At 20.1% G+C, this 22,677-nt stretch overlaps 1 protein-coding gene across 1 annotated transcript; it reads right to left on the bottom strand.

Moving 5' to 3' along the window:
- Nucleotides 1-2,329: 2,329 nt before the first annotated feature.
- On the bottom strand, nucleotides 2,330-16,692 carry LOC108001401 (zinc finger protein 91). The gene is made up of 18 exons (XM_017062390.3): nucleotides 15,315-16,692; nucleotides 13,062-13,196; nucleotides 12,781-12,976; nucleotides 12,536-12,693; nucleotides 12,217-12,449; nucleotides 11,756-12,082; nucleotides 11,526-11,662; nucleotides 11,079-11,392; nucleotides 10,718-10,977; nucleotides 10,370-10,637; nucleotides 9,027-10,273; nucleotides 8,494-8,923; nucleotides 7,909-8,250; nucleotides 7,636-7,820; nucleotides 7,013-7,294; nucleotides 6,733-6,907; nucleotides 5,758-6,028; nucleotides 2,330-5,677 (listed from the first exon to the last, which is right to left on the bottom strand). The coding sequence occupies exons 1-18, from the start codon at nucleotides 15,456-15,458 to the stop codon at nucleotides 4,848-4,850; spliced, it is 5,934 nt and encodes a 1,977-aa protein (XP_016917879.1). The 5' UTR covers nucleotides 15,459-16,692; the 3' UTR covers nucleotides 2,330-4,847.
- Nucleotides 16,693-22,677: the final 5,985 nt, after the last annotated feature.

Genomic DNA, 22,677 nt, shown 5'->3' with positions numbered 1-22,677 from the left:
TAGCATATAAAATTATTACATTATGCTATGTGATCATTTTACTCTGATAATTGTGTGTATATATATATATATATATATATTACAGCAAAAACAAACATATATAATTGATATGGGTTCTCTAGCAGAAAAATCAATTTATAATAATAAATAATAAATATTTAATTATAATATTTTTTTTTATGTAATTATATATTATACTTTTCTACAAATTATTTAATTAAGAATTTTTTTAAATATAATATATTCGTATTTATAAAATAATAGTTTCGAAATATTAATAAATTATTTATTTTTGAAAAAAATTAATTGAAAAAAATATGAACAATATGAAAATATTATTTAAAAACATATAAATAAATTTTATTATTATTTTTTATTACTTTATACATAAAATAAAAACATGAAATAAAATACATAAAAATATATAAAATAATTATTAAATATAATATAAATTTAATTAATTATTTTTTTAAATCATAATATTTTTAAAATAATAATAATAAATCAACTTTATTTTTCTTTTTATATGTTTATTAGCATTAAAAAGATTAATGTAATTATTTTATTTAAAATTTAAATGGATATTTGTTACATTTCTATTTCTTCATATCATAAGCATAAATGCAGTTATTTTTTTGCTATTAATCTCTATAGTTTTCACAATGTTATTTGATTTTTGTCATGAATTTTCTTTTAACAGGATCTGTTATATTTTTGCAATACATATATATAATTTGCTAAATTCTATCAAATCTATTGTTTTTCTGATGACAGAATTTGGCGTCAAAAATCTGTTGCTAGTAATTGAATATATACCCATTGTACTTATGTACTATTTTACATATATAAATATAAGAATTTATATATCTTTTGCATATTTTATTTCAGACTTAATTTTATTTCTATTTTTAAAGATTTTTTAATGCAATAAAAAAGATTTATATATATTTATATATAAACTTTTGTTTTATACATAATTTACAATAATTTTTCATAAAAATATGTGTATATATAGTCCTTATTTTTTCTATGAGTATAGTTACTTTGCAGTATATTATTTTATACTAATATTCATTTTATATTTATATTGAAAGATTTGCAGTAATAATTTTTGTTTTTGTTAAACATTTTTCATATAAAAAAATATGATTTTTTATTTAATATAAAAAAGAAATTACTTCCTAATTATAAGTTTACAATGTTTCACACAAAGATTTATATAACAATTTTTTTAAAAAAATTCTTGTTTTTTATCAACAAATAAAAAAATAATTCATTGCAAAGTATAAAAATCGTTTTCATATGACATATCATTTGATTTATATTAATATAAATATAGCAAGAATATAGTTTTACAAGTGTCAATAGAAATCAAAATAATAAATTAAATATAAAAAAGAAATATTGATTATAATTAATTAATTTTGAACCAATTTATAAAAATTTACTATTAAAAATTGTAAAAATAAAAAATATAAAAACATATTAGAATTTGCTAAAAAGAAAGAAATAAGATATATATGGATTTTTAATAAATTAAGACCAAAAAACTTTACATTAAATGACTCAGAAAACGAATTTTGTGAAGATGATTTCATTTTATAAATATAATTTTATTATTAGAATATTATTAACTCTAACATATATATATATATATGATAAAATTCATTTTCTTTATTGGATATTTATTATTTTATTATTTACTAGATTTATTATATTTTTCTTGTAACTTGACACTAAAAGGAAGTCCAATAATAAGATTATATTTATTGAAATAATAAAAAAAATATAGATTTCATAATTAATGTAAAATATATTTTTATAAAAAAATAATTAATTATATAATAAAAATAAAATATAATTAATAAATATTGTAAATATCATAAATTTATAGTGTGTACAGTATTTGATTTTTAATTACTTCATTTAATTAATTGATTTATACAAATTATCCAAAAATATAATTGACTTCTTATTATTTATCAACTTTTCAATTATGAAAGAATATAAGTTATTAAAAAAACTGCTATAATAAAAATATATATTAAAGTAATAAAATAATAATAATATAAAATAATTTTTAATATATATCTTCAATTTTTTTTTAATATTTCCTAATTTTATTTTCATTAATTTCACATATGAATTATAAGTTATACAAAATGTTTAATAAAATAAAATTTAAAAAATGAATTTTAAATTTATGTTTCATTATGTTTTTACGTTTGAAAAAAAAATTATAAGATTATTATTCAAATAATCTTAATATTAATTATTCAAATTATTATTTTTAAATTATTTTTTTAAGAATTGAAATAAAAATACGAAATTAATCAACTTAGTAATTTTTATTATAATCATTACAAACGTTAAATGCGCATTGCCATTTTTGTTTCTTATAAACTAACACGCTGCAAAGGAAGCGAATGCCCCAATAAATAATAAACAAAACAAAAAAAGAAAAAAGAAAGAACAAGAAAAGAAAAAATATTAAACGAGAATTAAACGATATGTTACCAACTATTTAATAAAAAATGAAAAATTAATTTTTATTTTGTTATTATTTTAATGGATTTATTGATAATGAATAATGAAGAATAATGAATAATTCAAACGAAACTAATTTGATTAAAAAAAGAAATCGTAATAAAGCTAAACTATATATAAATTCTAAGTGTATAATTATCATTACACTAAGTTTCTAAAGTGTAATGATATCATTTAGAGAAACTGAGAAAATATAAAATAAATGGAATAATTGTAATAAAATTTTTAATATGTTTAGAAAACAGTTTACTCGATTATTACTAAAGATTTTCTTTCGTTGATATAGACTATTATATGTTTTATTAAAAAATAGAATTGGTTATCAGTTTCTCCTTAAAGATACAATGATAAAAAAAGTAATAGAAGCTGATTTTCTTTCTATTATATGATATTCATGCTTCCTTCATGTACATATATCAGTATGCATTTTTTTCATATAATATAACATAACTGTACACGAAATCACTTACACATCTACTATATACACTAAATTGTTTCAATTTCTTGATTTGTCGATTTTGAAATTGTGTTTGTGGTGCATTCAATCGAATCGATATTAATATAATACCGAAATAATAATAATGTTTATATTATAGATTAATAATAATAATTATTATTATAACAATAACGATGATGATGATGATAATGATAATAATGATAATAATAATGATAATGATAATAATAATAATGATGATGATGATGATGGTGATAATGATAAATAATAATAATAATAATAATAATAATAATAATAATAATAATAATAATAATAATAATAATAATAATAATAATAATATTAATAATATTAATAATAATAATAATAATAATAATAATAATAATAATAATAATAATAATAATAGTAATAGTAATAGTAATAGTAGTAGTAGTAGTACTAGCAGTAGTAGTAGCAGTAATGGTAGCAGTAGTAGTAGCAGTAATGGTAGCAGTAGTAGTAGCAGTAGTAGTAGCAGAGTAGTAGCAGTAGTAGTAGCAGTAGTAGTAGTAGTAATAATAATAATAATAATAGAACATAGATATATATATATATATAACAGCTTAACACATACAGTATTTTATATTCATTTAAGTATAAAAAATACATTATAATTTAGTATAATTTCAAATAGTTTTTTAATTTTAATAATTATTGTTTATTTAATATTAATATAAACTCTGTATATTGCTATATTTGTACTATTTCTTTTGTTTGAGATTTAGCATAAGAAAAATTTTGAATGCTGAATATCGATACCGATCGAATTACCTAAAAATGAATTCAAAATCTAACTTATTATATCTGAAATTAAAACTAAATACAATACAAACTTAAATAAGTTATTTAAAAGCAAGATAGGTACAGTTCGTTTATTACATCATATTAATTTATAGTTTACATATCATTTTTAAGCTATTTCAATCCTATTTTATTTATTATATAAATTTTGAACTTGTAATAATTTGCTCAATAAATTAAAATCATTTCTTTTAATATTATCTTTCTTTATACTTTTGACGTAATAAAAAAACTGTCTATTGTCATAAGTATACAAATACATTTGAGAATTGATTTCAAATATTTCAAGTAAATGAACACTAAGTTAACAGTGATTTTCTGAAAATAAAATTAATATCAGACATTAAAAATCATTATTGATAGTTATTTTTAATACTTCCAAAAAATACTTTAAAAAACTCTTAAGAATTTTATTTTCAAATGTATTTATATGATTTATAAGATTTATGAAAGCTATTTTCATAAAATTAATTAATCTAAATTATTTACAAATGGTGTCATTAATATGAATTTCAGTAAATTTCAAGGTACAAATTATGTACGTAATAATTCATTTGTATTTTTTATACAGAAAGTAATACAAATTGTAATTACTTTGATAATTTTAAGGAATACATGGACATGTTTCAAGTGATATTAAGAAAAATTTCATTAAAAGAATTTTTACAAAACATATAATATGAAAAAGTTTTTTTAATATAAAGTTTTTACTTTTTATTTATTAATCATACTAGAATTTGTTATTTAAACATAGAAAATTTGCTCAATAATTAAAAAAAAAAAAAATATGTAATGTTTTACTTAGCACCATAAATACAATATTCTATTTTATAAATAATTTTATAAACATTTAACATTTATTATTTTAGAATTAGATTTTAAATATTTGTTCAATTTAATTTTCAACAAATGTTATGTTTTCATTGAAATCATTTCCACGTATTCTTTAATCTACAAATAATGTTCAACTTTATTTACCATTTCTTCAAATTTAATCTCAATTTGGCACTCATTTCCTTTCACTATCACTGTCCTCTTCTGTACTATATCTAAGTGCAGAATAAACATATTCTTGATTTGAATTTTCATTTTCATCTTCCAATATTTCTTGTTGAATTAATATTTGATCTCCATTGGCTACCATCAGAACAGCTCCTTCCAGATCATCCAATTGCATATTTTCCTCTCTGTCTTCAATTTCTTCATTTTCTTCCTCTTCTTCTGTTTCTTCAATTTCTTCATTTCCTTCTTGCTCTTCTGATTCTTCAATTTCTTCATTTCTTTCATTGTCTTCCATTTCTTCAATATCTCCAATTTCTTCATTTTCTATCATTTCTTCAATATCATTTCTTTCATTCTCTTCTATTTCTTCAATATCAGCATTTTCTTCTATTTGTTCACTGTTCTCATTTTTTTCAATGTCTCTATTATCTTCAGTTTCTTCTATCTCTTCATTTAACTCAATATCATCATTTTCTTCAATCTCTTCATTATTTTCGTTTTCTTCTTCATTTTCTTCAGTAGAATTTTCATCAAATTCATTTTTTGTATCTTCAAAATCTTCATCACTACGATTTACAAATGTTTCAGATTCAAGTTCTAAAGATTTATTTTTAGATAAATGTTTTTCATATAAATTCATAGATTTTGGAGAACATCGATTTTGAATCTCTGATAAATTGCATATTTCTATTCCTTTACCAGTTAAAGGCACTATAGAACCAAGTTTATGACCTATTGATTGTTCTATAGATATATTTTCAGAAATCAAAGGCATTATTGGACTGAGAACTGGAGGTTCATCATCATCTGATAAACTTGCATGACCTTTTTCTGCATCTAAAACAATTATAAAGCATTTGATTATTTTTTAATTTAAGAAAAATTAATTTTATATAATTTTCAATCAATTATTTCACCTATGTTTTTAGCTTCTTGAATATGTTCTAAAGTATAATTTTGTAAATTTTTTCCATCAATTTCCAAATTATCTAGTTCTTCTGAATCTTCGCTTTCTGTATTGTAAGTAATTTCACCAGTTGCTCTAGATTCATCCTCCGATTCATTTTCTTCTTCAGCTTCAGTACTACTATCACTTTCGGATTCTTCTGTATCTGCTTCTTCTTCTGCTTCAGATTCATAATCTCCTTCTACTTCTTCAATCATCGCATCATCCGCTATCAAACTTCCCTTTTAGCAAAAATTAATTTAAAAGCTTTTAATATTTTAGTCAACTTATCGATTTTTCTTTTCGCAAATCGAATTATTTACAAAAAAAAAAATTTGATATATTATTATCATATTTTTATATGTGTATAATTATATATTAAATATAATATTTTTAGATAGACTTCATCCTCTATTTATATAAACAAATTTGTTCATATAAATAGTATAAAGAAATATATATATATATAATATATATATTTTTATACTATTTATATAGACAAATCTGTTTATATAAATAGATAAAATCCTCTATCTTTAAATATAGTTACATAAATAAAATTTTCTATTGTGACAATAATTATATTTTAATTTATACAAAATAAAAAATTTATTAAGTTAATATATTTAAAGATTAAAAATTTATTTTTAATTTTGTTAAAGTTTATTTAGAAAATATGTAACTAATAAAAAAAAAGATGATTGTACTGACATATATATTGTCACAGATATATGTTATGTATAAATTAAATTTAATAATATGCAATTTTGATTTTAGAGAAATTAATATAGATTAAGATTAAGACTAAAACTAATATATTCATATAATTATAATTTTTTTTTCGATTTTTATAACTATTTTAAAAACAGAAATTAATATTGTAATATATATTGTTTTTAATATCTGGAAATAAATATATTATTTATAATTTTTTTTAATTACTTACTTCTATTTTCTCATTGTTTTTTAATTGTTCTTCTTCTGTTTTTCCAGTACATATATTTGGATGTGTAGCTTCATCAGTAATATTTTTTCGACATTTTGAACACCAAGTGCTAGTACCCGCATGACCAATATGAATACTTGTATGTAATAACAATTTACTCCGTGCATTATGATATCTATCAAATATAAAAAATTTATTGTTATATTCATTATAATATTATATATAAAATATTATATATAAAAAGAATTATATATAAAAGAAAAAAAAAAAAATATAATACCTGCCACAAATTTTACATGTAAAATTGTTTCCTTCAGTTGAAAGGATTGCTTCATGTGCAGCTTTCAAATGTTCTGCTAAATTATCATAATCTTTGCAAAGTTTCAGACATACTCCACAAGTGACTGCTGCTTCTGCACGATGAAAACGAATTAGATGTTGCCATAAATGTTTTTTTGCTGGCCATTGTTTTCCACACACTTCACAAGCACATTCCGTATTTGTTGATTCATCATAAACTTTTCTAGAATCTTTTCTTGAACATTTTATTGAAGATTTTGTCCTAAAATTATAATTATTTATAAATATAAATGTATATTTTCCGAATATCAAATGCTTATTATTCAAATGAAAATAAAATTGTCAAAGTTTAAAATTCCATAATTTTATCAAAGAACTAATGTACATAAAAGAAAAACTTGAACTCTTTATTTATCTCTTAAACTAATTTTTTTTTATTAATATTCAATAATTTTAAGAAATTTTGAATAATTTTTCATTATTATTTTTGTTAATTTTTGTTATTTTTGTTAATATAATTTTTGTTAAAGAATTATATTGAATTATATTGAAAAATATACATTAAAAAAATTTAATTATTCTTTTGTACTTTGTAATATTCACCTTTGAGAAAGTGGCATAAGATTTGGAAGAGGTTTCTGACCACAGAGCTGAAGATTTATATCTTCAAAGAGATTAAAATCAGGAATATTTAAATTTGATGTAGGTTCTTCTTTTTTAATTTCATTATTATTTTTCAAATGTTCTTGATTACTTAATATATCATTTCTTGAAGTTAACAATTCTTCCTATAAAAGAAATATTTAAATTTAATTTAAATTTAATTGATAAATAAAATTAAATCAAATTAAATTTTTATCCAAAGATGTTACTTACTTCCTTTTGTATATTTTTTTTACAAGTTGCAATATGATTCCAATATAATGTTTTTGTACAAAATTGTCTTCTACAGCTTTTACAAAAGAAATTCATTTTCCCGCGCATTTTTCTTTGTTCATCTTGTTTTAATTTTTTAAACATTCTTTCTGGATCTGTATTATGCATATTTCGATAATGTTTCGAAAGACCATCACTATTTACAAACATTTCTGGACACATTTCACAATCATAAGTATCAGTTAAGGATCTTCTTCTTTTTGAATCATTAGAATCCTCATCACATATATCTACATCATATTCCAAATCTTCTGGTTCTTCTTTAATTATTATATCAGGAGACTATACATATAAATATATAAATAATATATAATAATATATATATATATATATATATATATATATAAATAATAATTAATTTTATACTCAATTATGTTTAATACTTTATACTTAATTTTATATTCATTTCAATAAAATGAAATGTAATTAACATTTAACATTATATATATATATATATAAAATATAAGATATGATATTAAATTTCAGAAATATTATTTTATTATCATTATTTTATTATTAACTTACTTCTATCTCAAAATCTTCATTTTTTGAGCCAATGTCTAATCTGTGTTCAAATGCAGCAAGTTGATCTTTGGGAATATTATGTATTCTTTCATAATGATCTCTAATTGTTGAATCTTCAGTAAAAACAGCTAAACATTGTTTACAAGTCCTAAATACTTTTCCATGACATTTTTTAGTATGATCAAAGGCTTTCCATTTTGAAGCATATTGTTTTCCACAAACTTGGCATGTGTTAGGCCTTAAAAGAACACTGGAATGAACTTCTTCTACATGATTTTTAAGTTCTTTTGGATCTTTCATCGGAATTAAGCATACTCCACAAGATACACCAATTTCATTACGATGAAGAGATAATACATGCATTTTCAATTTTAGTTTATTTTCAACAGTATCACCACAAAAATCACATACATTAGGAGTAGTATGATATCTATATAATAATGAAAAAAAAAGTGAATTATGAATTATATTTCTTAAGAAAAATATAAATAATATAATGTAAAATTAAATAACAATTATTTTGTTTAAATTACCTATGATCTTTTCTATGAGTTTCTAAATCTTCTTTTGTTCTAAATAATTTTCTACAAGATCCAAAATTGCAAGTTAAATCTGGATGATCCATATGTTTCACTCTATTATGTGTCATAATTCCTAATTTTGAGGTAATTGTTTCATTGCAAAGATGACATGTGTATGTACTATGATGATTTTCAATATGTTTTTGTAAACTAGCACGATCTTTAAATATTCTTTCACAAGCCCTACATCTTGTTAACAATGCACCTGGATCTTTTCTATAATTTTGACATCCTTTCATGTGTCTACGTAAAAGATACCGTTTATGAAATCCTTTATTACATTTTTCACAATAATGTAAGCTAACTTCTTCAGTTTTAAATTGTCTATTATCTTTTCCATCTTTTCTAGAATCAGGTTCATATCTATGAATTTTTGAGATATGTGCTGCTAAATGATCTTTTGAAGCACTAGTTTTCAAACAATAAGGACAAGTTACATCTTCATGACCTTTATGGACTCTGTTTACATGTTTCCATAAATGTGATGTTCTTCCGTAACATTTATTACAAAGATCACAAGGGAAAAGTCCATGAATAATTCGTCTATGATTACATAACTTCTCTAAATTAGTAAATTTCAAATCTGCACAAAGTTCACAACTTAAATCAGTTTCTCTTATTCGTCCATCTACTTTATTTTCACTATTATTTTCTACTCCATTATCACAATTTTCTTCAAAACCGTGGATTTTTCTATGTCTAGACATTTTAGATTTATTTGAATATGGTCTGCCACAAATGTCACAACTAAAATCACCATTTGTTAATGGCCAATGTTTTGATCTTACATGAGTGCTTAATTGTAAAACATTGGGAAACACTTTTAAACAAACACCACAAATTAATGGAACAGTATCCGAATGAACGCCCATAACATGTTTCCAATAATCAACTCTACTACCCCAAAGTTTACCACAAATTTCACAAGTATTTGGGGATGAGCCTTGAATTGCATGATGTTGAACATGTTCATTTCTAAGAGATTTTGTAGCAAAAATTTTACCACAATCTTCACGATCACATTTTATTGCTAATTCATTATTATGTGAAGAGCTAACATGTAACCAACGTTCCCATTTACTAGGATGTGAACTTCCACAAAGTTCACAAACAAAAAAGAGATGATATTGAGCTCTATTTCCATTGCTATTTAAATTCGATGAATTTAAAGAATCCCCTGTGGGTACTAGTTGTTCTGACTGTAAAATAAAAAATTTATTCAATACAAATTTTTTGGAGGAAAATAAAAAGAAATTTTTTTCAATTTTATTTAATAATGATTAATATATTCTTACTCTATGTGCATTTCTTTGATGTCGTATCAAATGATCTTCATTAGGAAATGATTTATAGCAAATGTAACAATCTACTTTATCTCCATCTTCTTCATAATCTAGCATTTGTTCTGTAGTTTCATTACCATTAATATTTTCTCCATAATAATTACTATTCAATTGAACAAAAGTTGCAGGATCATAATTTGGATCCATATTATGTATAGACACATGTGCAATTAATTTTTTTCTAGAATCATGTTGTCTACCACAAATAGTACAACTATATCTATCAAAATAGAAAAATAGAAAAAGTTATAGATTTGTTACTATTATTGAATATTATTTATATAATTTAAAAGAAAATACCTTCTTTGTTCAGAAAGTAACAATTTTGAACCACCATGATACATATTAACATGATTTAAGAGTTGTGTATTGTCTGAACAAATTTTTAAGCAAACACCACATGCAAATGCTGCAAATTCTTTGTGAGTAGCACGGATATGAAGCCAAAGAGATGCACGATCATTAAAATCGCGAGTACAAATTTCACAAACAAATACAGTTTCAATTTCAATGAGATTTTCATGTCCACTCTCATGATCTTCTTCATTTTCTGCATTCATCTAAAATTGAAAATAAAACAGAATAAGATTAAAATAAATAATTTTATTTTCTTGATATAAAAAAAAAGAAAGAATTATATTTTATATTCTATAAAATATACCTCTGGAGAAAACGGAAATTCAGAAGAGATCTTGCGCTCATATGAATCGAAGTCCATAGATTCATTCCAATTTTGTAAAACAATTTTCTTTAGACATTTATCACTTTCTATTATAGGACATGGATCAACACCATGCAAAGTTTGAATATGTCTACTTAAGGAAGACTTAAGGACAAAATCTTTTTTACATAAAATACAAACAAATGGCTTATCAGCATCATGTATTGCTTCGTGTTCTTTTAAATCCTCAATTGAAGTAAAATACTGAGGACAAGATTCACAATACCATTTTTTATTTTGAATATTAATATGCTCTGTTAAAGAAAAGAAAAAATAATTAAATATTATTCTAAATTTATATTAATTCTAAATTTAAATTTTACTTTATACAATTTTTTTATACAAATCAAACAATTAGAAATATATAAAAAATATATAATAAATTACCTATTTTTGGTAATTTTTTTGGTTTGCTATTTGTTGTAAATTTGTCTTCAAAATCTCGTTTAAGACTATCTCCTTTTGTTAATGCTTGTTTTAAAATAGTTAACTGAGGATTTTTTGCTAATTTAGCTTCTGCATTTCTAAATAATGAAATAATTTTAACATTTAAATAATAATTTTAAATAATTTTCATAATAAAACTATAAAATGTTCAATAATAAAATTAATCCTACCTATAATCTTTGCTATCATCATCACTTCCGATACTCGAAGCTTCAGAACTATCCATAACTTTATTATCTGTAATCCCGATTTTTCCTGGAAAATCTAATCTTTGTCCTTCAGAACAAATTCTGCCATGAAGATTCAATTCCATGGCATCCATACAAATCTTTCCACAAGCATTACACTGATATCTATTTTCTGAATGATAAACATTGTTTACTGGAATTTCTGTAGATGCTGGAAGACCAGCATGACGTGATTTTATATGTTCTTCTAAATTTGTTCGAGTAGAATAGATCCGTGAACAATAACCACATGTCACTGCAGGATGACCTCTAATATAGAGATTATCATATAATTATTATTATTATTATATATCATATATATATTTTTTTTATTTACATACTTTAAAATTAATTATTTGTTTTATATAATTATAAAATGAAAACATCAGAATTAAAGTGCATACCTATGACTTGTTGAAACATGACCCCAACGATGTTTTGCGGTAGAATATGATTTATGACAAAGATCACATTGATAAGGTCTTTTATAAGATGTATGATCATCTGTAAGAACTTTTTCACCAATCACATCACCAGCACCAACATGAATGCGTGCATGTAAAGACAAATGACCTTTTGAACTAAATGCTTTACTGCACAAGGAACAAACATAAACTTCATGTTGCTGAGATGTATGCTGTAATCGTTAGATGTTAATCATTAGATTACATTAATAATATTTAAATTTTATTTTCAATTAAATTAAATTTAATTATAATATACCTCTGGTAAATTATTGGAAATTTCTTGATGTCTTAATTCTGATTCATCAGGTTCTTCTGTAACTATTGAGGTCATTTCTAAAAAATCACTTGGATTTGTTTCCATATCCATTTCATATTCTATTGAATGACGATCTTCAGAATCATCTACTATTGTTGCTTAAATAAAGAAAAAATTTAAAAAATAGAATATTTCTTTTTGAAAAAAAAAAAAAATTTAACAAAATTTTTTAATAAATTAAATACCTTCATCTGTACCACTGTTATCAACAATTTCTTCAGTGTCATGATCAGCTTCACCATCAGAATTTAATCTAGGAGGTGTGCCTAAGGCAGCATTTGGATTTACAATAGGAGCTTCTGGAATCAACACTGGTATACTTTTTCTTCCTTTAAAGAATTCTGACTCATTAAAACATGTTAAAGTTGTAACATCTTCATTCTAAACAATAAAAAAAGAAATTCTTTAAATAGTAAAACTTAAAGAAAAGTAACAAATTATTAATATGAATAAATTTTAATTTTACCGATTCTGAAGGTGACAAACACCTTTCCAATAGAGCCACTGCATTAACACATGCTGTTCTAAAATCATAGAAATTTTCCAAATTGTACATACACCGATAACAAAGGCATTTTGGTAATCGATCATCTTCTGCAATCTGAAATTAAATATTAAATATTAATTTTTTAATAATTTTCAATATAAAATCAATATATGCTTATATATAAAAAAAGAATATATTTAATTATTTTTTAATTTAAATATATTAAAATATTTATTATTAATTAAAAAAAAATTAAAAATGAAAATATAATAAAATTTTTAAACATATTAAATATTCAAGTTTTTTTATATATAATATATATATATAAAATATCAAATTATTATGAAACAAATATTATGAAACAAATTAAGTTTAAAATAGATAAAATAATATGAATTTTATTAAAATAATATGGATTGGATTTAAGATATTTTAAAATATGTTATATATCAAATAAAAAAATATGAAAATTATATATTAAAAAAATATAAATAATTAATATTTTAAAAAATAAAAAAGATCAATCATATAATATAAAAAGATCAATAATATATAAATATTATTTTATAAATATATAAAAATGTATTAAATATATTAATATATTTATAAAATTCTAAAAAATATAAAAAACGATATTATAAATTACAAGTATTTAAATATAAATTATCTAATATAAATATAAAATAAATTATAAAATAAATTATATAAATAAATTAAATATAAAATATCTAACGCAAAAATATTAATTTTCTTAATAATAAAATATATGATTATATAGAAATATATAGTAAAAACAATTATATAAAAAATTATAATTAAAAAAAAATACAATAAAAATTAATAATAAAAATTATTCATGAGAAAATTAAAAAGTATATTTATTATAAAAGTATATAATATATATAATTTATTATAATAAATAATAATATAATAAATTTCTTATTCAAAGAATAAAAAATATATATCAGAATTATTTTTTAATATATTTATTAAAAATTTCGTAAAAAATATTAAAAGAAGCTAAATAAAAAATTAAAAATTAAATAAAAAAGTCTAATAATAATAATCATCTCGAAACATAAAATTTATAAAGATATATTCTTAAAAGAGTTTTGAAACATGAAATGATATATGATATATCGATTCATTTTAATAATAAAGATTATAAAAATTATAAAAATTATTCTGCAGAAATTCGTTTTTTTCAATAAATTTGATAAATTTCTAATTTTTGCAAATCTTGTAAAAATAGCAATCATATTTATTGTAAATAACAAATAATAAAACACATTGATGGATTTAAACGAAAATTTAAAAATATAAAAGAGAATTATGTTAGCATAATTGGTCATTTTGTAGTAATACTTGATTATTTTTAATATATAAAGTAACTATTCATAACTAATTTCCTTCGAGTTTTTCAAAATCGTTTGAATCAACTTTTTTCTTAACTATGTCATTGCTCAAATCTATGAAAAGATAATTTTTTAATAATATAGACAGCAATCTATTTTTTATATTTATTTCTTTTCATAATTTTTATTTAACTTTTAAAAAAAATATAATATATTAATAGTTACCAATATTTTTATTAATAAGACATAATTTTCTTATATATCTTTGTAATTATGAACACATAGGTTAACTTTTTAATTTTTATTTTTTTATACAAAAACACAAGTTATTGCAAAATATTTTTATAATATTGTAATATCTTCGTTATAATGAATCGATTGATATATTATATATCATATTTAATATTCTGAGACTATTTTAAAAGTATTTTTAAAATAAATATTATAATATCTAAATAATTATTAATTAAAATATTTAAATATACTTTTTAAGAAAAAATATATAATAAAATATATATATATATATATATAATAAAATATTGAATAAATATATTAAAAATATATTTGAAAGAATTAATAAAACGAAAATTAATAGAAACGAAATGTAGATTTAATATCAAATTAATTTTTAAAATCGAAAATATAAAAAACAAAAAATAGTATTTTATTATCTAATTGTATGTTATTAAATATATTTAAATTAAAGAAAATATTAACAAAAGAAAATAAAAGAAAACATTTCTACATAAATAAATCAAAGACTAAATTATATTGGCTTAAGTTTTCTATTGTGAATGTAAAATATTTTAGAAATATAAAATTGACATGGAATGAAAAGTACATAAGAAATATATCTCGTAGATGAATAAATACCAACCTTAAATGGCAAACAAGCTTGTATCTTGTCAACGAGCTGTCTGTTTTTGCCTTCTTGACCGAAGATGTCCATTTTGACGGCGTCGTAGGATGCGCAAAGTCTGCAGAGTTCTTGGTAGCGTTCCCTGGACTCCATCGTCGGCATGGCCACGAAGAAGATCACAATACTGGCCCGAGGATAATCCGGATTTCCTCGTGATAGTAGAAAAAGGCTCCTCTGGCCCGGACTCGGCCTTCTTCTTCTTCTTCCTCGGATCACATCCTTTGGAGCGGGGATCCGCGGCTCGCTGCGACACCGCACAGCTTCCGTTTACGGACTACTTCCTGGCGATTTTCACGACAGTTAAGGCCCCGGGCGTCGCCATCTTGTACACAGACACTTGTTCTATCAGTTTTGATGAGCACGAGTTCTTCCATGTCGCTAGATCTCTTATACTTCAACAAATATATCCAGTGATTTTTCAATACTTTAGAAATCTCGAATTGTATTTTAGATTTATATAAAGTCCAGTTCATATTGAATTGATTTCTGTAAATTCATTGCAACTTTTCAATATATTTTATAATTGATGAACAATGTGATTGGTTCATAATTATATATATAATTATATATCATATAATAATATATCATAGTTAGTAATATTTTTTTTCTATCAATGAATTATTTTTTAGATTTATTATAATATTAAATTTATTAGATTGTCTTTTATATTAATAAATTGCAATAATCATAAAATTACTAAATTACTAAATTCGATAATATGGATTTATGATTTTATTTGGAAATATAAAATCTTAATCAATAGACATTTCTATTTTTTTATTGTATATAGTCTATTAAATAATTAATCAAATTTACATTTTCTTTTTATAAAATTTCTTGTCAAACTTATTCAGTGTCATATAAACGTAGATTATATATAAGTTATACGCATCGCCATATTATATAGGGATCTATATTTCAAATAACGATAATAAAAAGATCATTTGTGATATGTGGGAAAAGATAATTCAAAATAGTGAATAGTGCATCATGTGATATGTAATGAGCAATTATATATAAGTGAGGTTATATATTTATTTACGAATAATTTTTGAATAATTATTAATAATGATATAATGTATGTTGTATAAAATAATTGCAAAATACGATAAAATTTTATATAAATTCTTATATATTAAATTATTATATAAATTCTATTAATTTGAAAATTTTTGCAAAAAAAATATATTTCTTATCCCATTTCAAATTTTCACATAAGAAATAAATTTATTAAAAATATTTTATTTTACAATTAATAATCATGAATAAGTAATTTTTGTAGATATGTATATATTTTTATAATTTTTTTTAAAATAAAATAAGAATTAATTATAAATTGAATATATTAGCATTTCACTTGATTATATTTCCAAAAATCTGTTATGTCAACAATTTAACTGAAATTTTGCAAATAATTTTTTATTTTATAAAAAAAAAATATATAAAATATATAAATATTATATAAAAAAAAGTATCTGCGAAAAAGATTTTTGATAACTCAAAAGTTAAAATTTGAAATTCAAATTTGAAATTTTGTAAAAAATATTTTATTATTATAAATAATATAAAAATAATTATAAATTATTATCAATATTTGCATTATCAATACAATAAAATAACATAGACAAGATAAGAATAAATCAATTATCTTATTGAACTTTCAAAGCAAACTAGATATAAATACATCAATCATGCAATGTATTTTTGTGATTTAAATTCCTGATATTTTGAATTTTAATCCTATCATATAATCACATTATTACGAACAGAATGCAGAATCTGATTGATTCAGTGAGATTCTGAGCATTCATTCAATTTTGGCGAGAATTACAAATAGCAAATCAAATAAATGACATATATCTTAAAATAATAATAATTTATGAAACAATCATTGTCTAAAATTATTTGACAATATAGCAGCAAGGAAAAGAGATTCAACTTAGTGAAATTTCTTAAATTTTTTAACAATAATTAATTTAATTATTAAATTAATTTAATATTAATTATGATATAATAAATAACTTATGTTTTTAAAGAAAAATTAATTTTTGTATTGTTTGAGATTATTTTTTTTTGATTAATTATTTTAAAAAAGTAAAAATTAAAAGTTTATTAATTTTTCTCTTTCAATTAAGGAATTAAAAAAAAATATATTATTAAAATTATATTATAATAATAATAAATTAAAAATTATATTCCTTTTTCTTTTTTTTTTTATTTTTTAATCTTACTTAAAAGAAGTATTTTTAAAAAAAAATATAGATTTTTTCATATGAAATTTAAATATGAAATTCATATGAAATTTAAAAGAATGGAGAAGGAATAAATTCAATTATATCTTCTTTCTTCTAACTCCTTCAAATTTTACATTAATTAAAAACATGGTTTTGGAACTATAGTCCAAGTTAATCTTTAATTATTTTTTTACAATCATCAAATAGTCACAAAATTTATTCATCTGTGAAAGTTTCCTTACAAAAAAATCTTTTTCTATTATGACTGGATGCTTTCTTTCTTAAAACATGATGAAGAATGATAGAATGATATTATTGGAAAATAATTTTTGAGAAAAATATTTAGAGAATTTAAAATTATTATATTTTTAATTTTATTATTTATATAATTTTATAATTTTTTTTAAATTATTCTTGATAGTGCAAATGATCTTGAAACTTGGAATGATATTCTAATTATGAAAACCTCAACGATAACAAACATCACATATATATTATACATATTTATATTATTAAAATATGATATATGTATATATACATTTATATTTATAATAGAAGTAAAATAAAAAAAATTAAAAATTTTCTATTTTTTTATATGAATACTAATAATAATGACATATTTGTATATATAGTTAAAAATAAATTAACTATGTGAAAATCAGAAGCTGAAAAAAATGATAAATTTATTTTTATATTATATTTTTTGTATTATTATACTTGTTAAATTGTATATTTAATTATATTATGCATAAATGTATTAATAAAATTTTTCTATATTAATAATAATTCATTTCAATTTTCATTCAAATTATTTTTAATAAATGTTTTTTTAAAAATATCAAATTTATCAAATATATATCATCAAAAATTTTGATTTTTTCTTTAGATTGCCATTCAAATCAAAGTAGAGAAATTGAATGATTATTAAATAGTAAGTATTATAATAAATATTATTAATCATAAAAAAAAATTTCTGAAAATATTTTTTATTTTTTAATTGAATCGAATATTAAGTAAAAAAATATTTAAATCTTTTTTCAAAATCATATGATTATATATACATTATATAATGTTATTCCAATATTTTTTTGAAAATATTTATTTATTTAAAAATTTATTAAGATATGACATCAAGAAATTTTTTGTAAATATGTATTTAAAAAAATTACAAAAAAAATAATTTCAATAATTTTATTGAATAATTTTTTTTCATCGTCACGGTTTGCGATTTTATTGTCACAATTTCATTTTTTCCAAATATTTTTTGTCTAACAATATTATTTAGAATAATTGTTTGCAACGCATAAAAATAGTCATATATTGTTTAAGTAGGCTTTTATAAATAATTTAATAATCATTTCATGCATTTATTGTTATTTATGAGCAAGAGACACTGAAATCAGTGTCAAATTTTTAAGTCGATATAGTAGTCAAGTTTGGATCAGAAAAATATAAATATATATATAAATATATATAAATATAGGAGTAGATTATAAATCAATTAGTTTATATAGACTTTTAAAAGTCAAACTAACTGCCATACTGATATAAAAATTCGAGACTTATTTCAATGATTTTTGTTCATGAATGATAATTAATGAATGATAATTGATAATTAATGCAATGAAATAATTATTAAAATATTAATAAAAGCCAAATGAATATATGTACTGTTTGGTAATCATTGTTCAATGCAGAGAAATGATTTTTATTACGCAAATTGTATTATCGAATAAACGAAATTACAGTAATATATGGATTTATGATATATAAATTGATTGTTGCATGAAATACTATTAGAATATTATTATATAACTCTTAATTAAATTAGTTGAAATTTTGAAAAGTGAAAAAAAAAATATGAAATTTTAGTTTTGAATTTTTATTAATTTTAGAGATATTAATAAATAATACATTGAATTCTATTTAAGTGTATATATCTTGACAGTATATGGATCGATACAGTATGATTGTTCATCTATTGTTTTTATAAACATATTGTAGAATATATATATATATAACGAGTAAATCAAACCTATTTTCTTATGAATTATAATGAGTTAAAATATTTCAAATCTAATAGCTATTTCGCAGATTTTGTGAAATCGAATATCGAAATAAGTTAATGATATAATTAATAATCGAAGCTGATGATGTAATAATGAATATCTATAGAATATCCTACAATCTATTAAAAATTTGATCACTGATCATTTGTGTAAAATGCATCAGGCAATATCAAAAAATCTAAAAGTTTTACATAATACCAACAAATTATGATATCTTTTTTTTTGCTCACAACTTAATAGAATCTCGAAAATATATCGAAGAAAAAAAAATTAGGTTTATTTGAAACATTTTATAAATATTTTTACCATCTTATTTCCGCAAAATAATTTATTAAATGCCGCTTATGTAAATTTGAATTTAATGCTATCTATTCCTAAATAAACTATGAATTTATATTTTTATTTTTAAAAGAATATTAGAAGAATACAAAAAACCAGTGTGCAGATAAAAATATTTGCCATGCATATGTGACAAATATTGTTACTTCAGTATATTTAAAATAGAAATCATCTGTGTTAGAATAGAATTTAAAAGCGACTTCCTTAAAGATTGTCTTAATTTAATAATGGTAATTATTATAGTACAATTGTGTTATATTTATATTTAGATAGATAATATTCAATGAATTAGTAATTATGAATTAGAATTTATATACAAGTTTTCAATATGTAATATTAAATATTTTTTATTAACATCTTGAAAATCAATGAATTCGTGAAACTTTAATTAACTTTAATTAAAAAATTTTATATTTGAATATTCATTTCTTCTTTCTTTTCTTTAAATATCATTCGCGACTATATATGGAACTTTATTCATTATTTATTACAATTTATATATAATTTATAATATACTTATTATAATAACTTATATAATAATAACTATATATAATTACTACTAATTACTACTAATTACTACTAATTAATATTAATTAATCAAGATTATTATTTAAAAAATTCAAGGAATTTTATTAATCTGGATCTTCTTTTTTGTTATTCCATATAATGTTAAAAAACGTTTTAAATAATTAATTGTTACATAGTTTCAAAAATTTTGAATTTTAAAAAAATATATTGTATAGGGAATTAAAGTTTAAAAAAATATATTACATGATTATTCTACTCTTATATCTAGTTTCTAATTAAATAATACATATTCATGCTGTTTGGCAAATAGTATTATTTGATGTAGATATTTTTGTTATGCAAACAATACGAGTCATGAGTCGGAAAAACAAAACAATAAAACAGATTTGACGGCAAGTATTGATTAAATATTGAATATTAAATATTAAGTATTAATTAAAATATTATTAGAATTATTAATAATTATTTAAAGTAGGAAGTTTTATATATAATTTTATATAATAATATTATATATAATTTTAATATATATATAATTTTTAGATATATTTTAAATTCATAATCTAGAAGATAAGATTTTGAACGATTTTTTTCTTTGTAAGTTATTGTTTAATTTTGAAGATATTTGAAAAAGAGTGTTATTATTACATAAAATTTCTTTCATATTTGTGATTATGACTGTCATTTATCTATTATTTTATAAACAAATTATAATAGCATCCAAAATGTATAATAAAGAGATTGGTTAAAAAACTACGTTATTTATTATACGTTATATATATATATATATATATTATATATATATATAATATTATATGTTAAAAAATTACATAGTAGAATATAAAAATAAATTATAAAACAATCTTTGGATAATTTGACAATTATAAAGACGAAGTCATAATGATAGTGATTGAAATATATATATAACGAATGATGCAAGGTCAGATTTATGATAGTCTATAATTTCGTTATTTTTGAGGATCCATTAGAGATATAATTTTAATTAATCAAGCATGCAATTCTTAAATCACTTTTGCTTAATAGTGAAAATTATATTATAAATCTTGGATTTAGAAAAATTTCGTTGGCAATAATTTTTCAGATTGGATGAAAAATTAAATTAAATAATTAAATTACTAAATTACCAACAATTAATAAATTAATAATCCATTTACTAAACTTTTATCTTCAATAAAGTTTGGTTCATTTGCTAAACTAACTTTTTATCTTCTTTTCTTTTATACGCAAAAAGATGTAAAACATCTTAAGAACATTTAGAATTTTTTTTCTATTTTGGGAAAAGAATTCAAAGAAAATAGCAGAAAGTTACATAAATTAGAATTTACAGAAATCACAAAGAGACTAAATCACAGTAGATCAACTATACATAGAAAACAGAGACTCAATATACAGGACAAAACATAAATACAACTACTTTCTTATATAATACAATTAATAAATTATAATATACATTCGGTATATATTACAATCACAAGCATCATATCATAATTTGCAAAAAAAAATAAAGTTATTATTAAAAGTATGAAAAATCATAGTGTTTTTATTATAATCTCAACCATATATAATGAAATTTTGCAAATATCTCGAAAATTAAAGTTGATAACATCAATACATTTAACCAATGTCTCAATATTATATTATCAGCTATTTTATTTGATATTCAACGACAATGACTATTATTGTAAGTACAAATAATAACAGTAATATGGATAGATAATATTCAATTATTATAATATTTATTTATAATTATTATAATATTATAATAATTATAATATTAATAATGAATCTGTATATGCTTTATATATATATATATATATATATATATATATATATATATATATATAAGAAAATATATAATATAATAATTATTTTTTCCAATTATTTTGAAAACTAAAGTAGAGCAGCATAACATACAAAAAAAAAATTATAATTTATCCATTAAAATATGTCAATATTAAAATCAAAAATTAATCAAAATCTTTTCTATTCAATTATCATTTGTTTTATGAATATTTTTGCCAATTTATTTTCTCGACCATTCATCTTTATTACTTATTCTCAAAAAACATATATTTTTACAATTTAGAAGAAGGAATTGAACTTCGTGCTTTATTCGAACATAAAATGCGAGAA

This window comes from Apis cerana, linkage group LG5 (assembly GCF_029169275.1).
Source record: "Apis cerana isolate GH-2021 linkage group LG5, AcerK_1.0, whole genome shotgun sequence".
NCBI classification, from domain to species: Eukaryota; Metazoa; Arthropoda; class Insecta; order Hymenoptera; family Apidae; genus Apis; species Apis cerana.
Note: the sequence above shows the minus strand (reverse complement) of the source record. Positions and strands in the feature narration are given on the sequence as shown.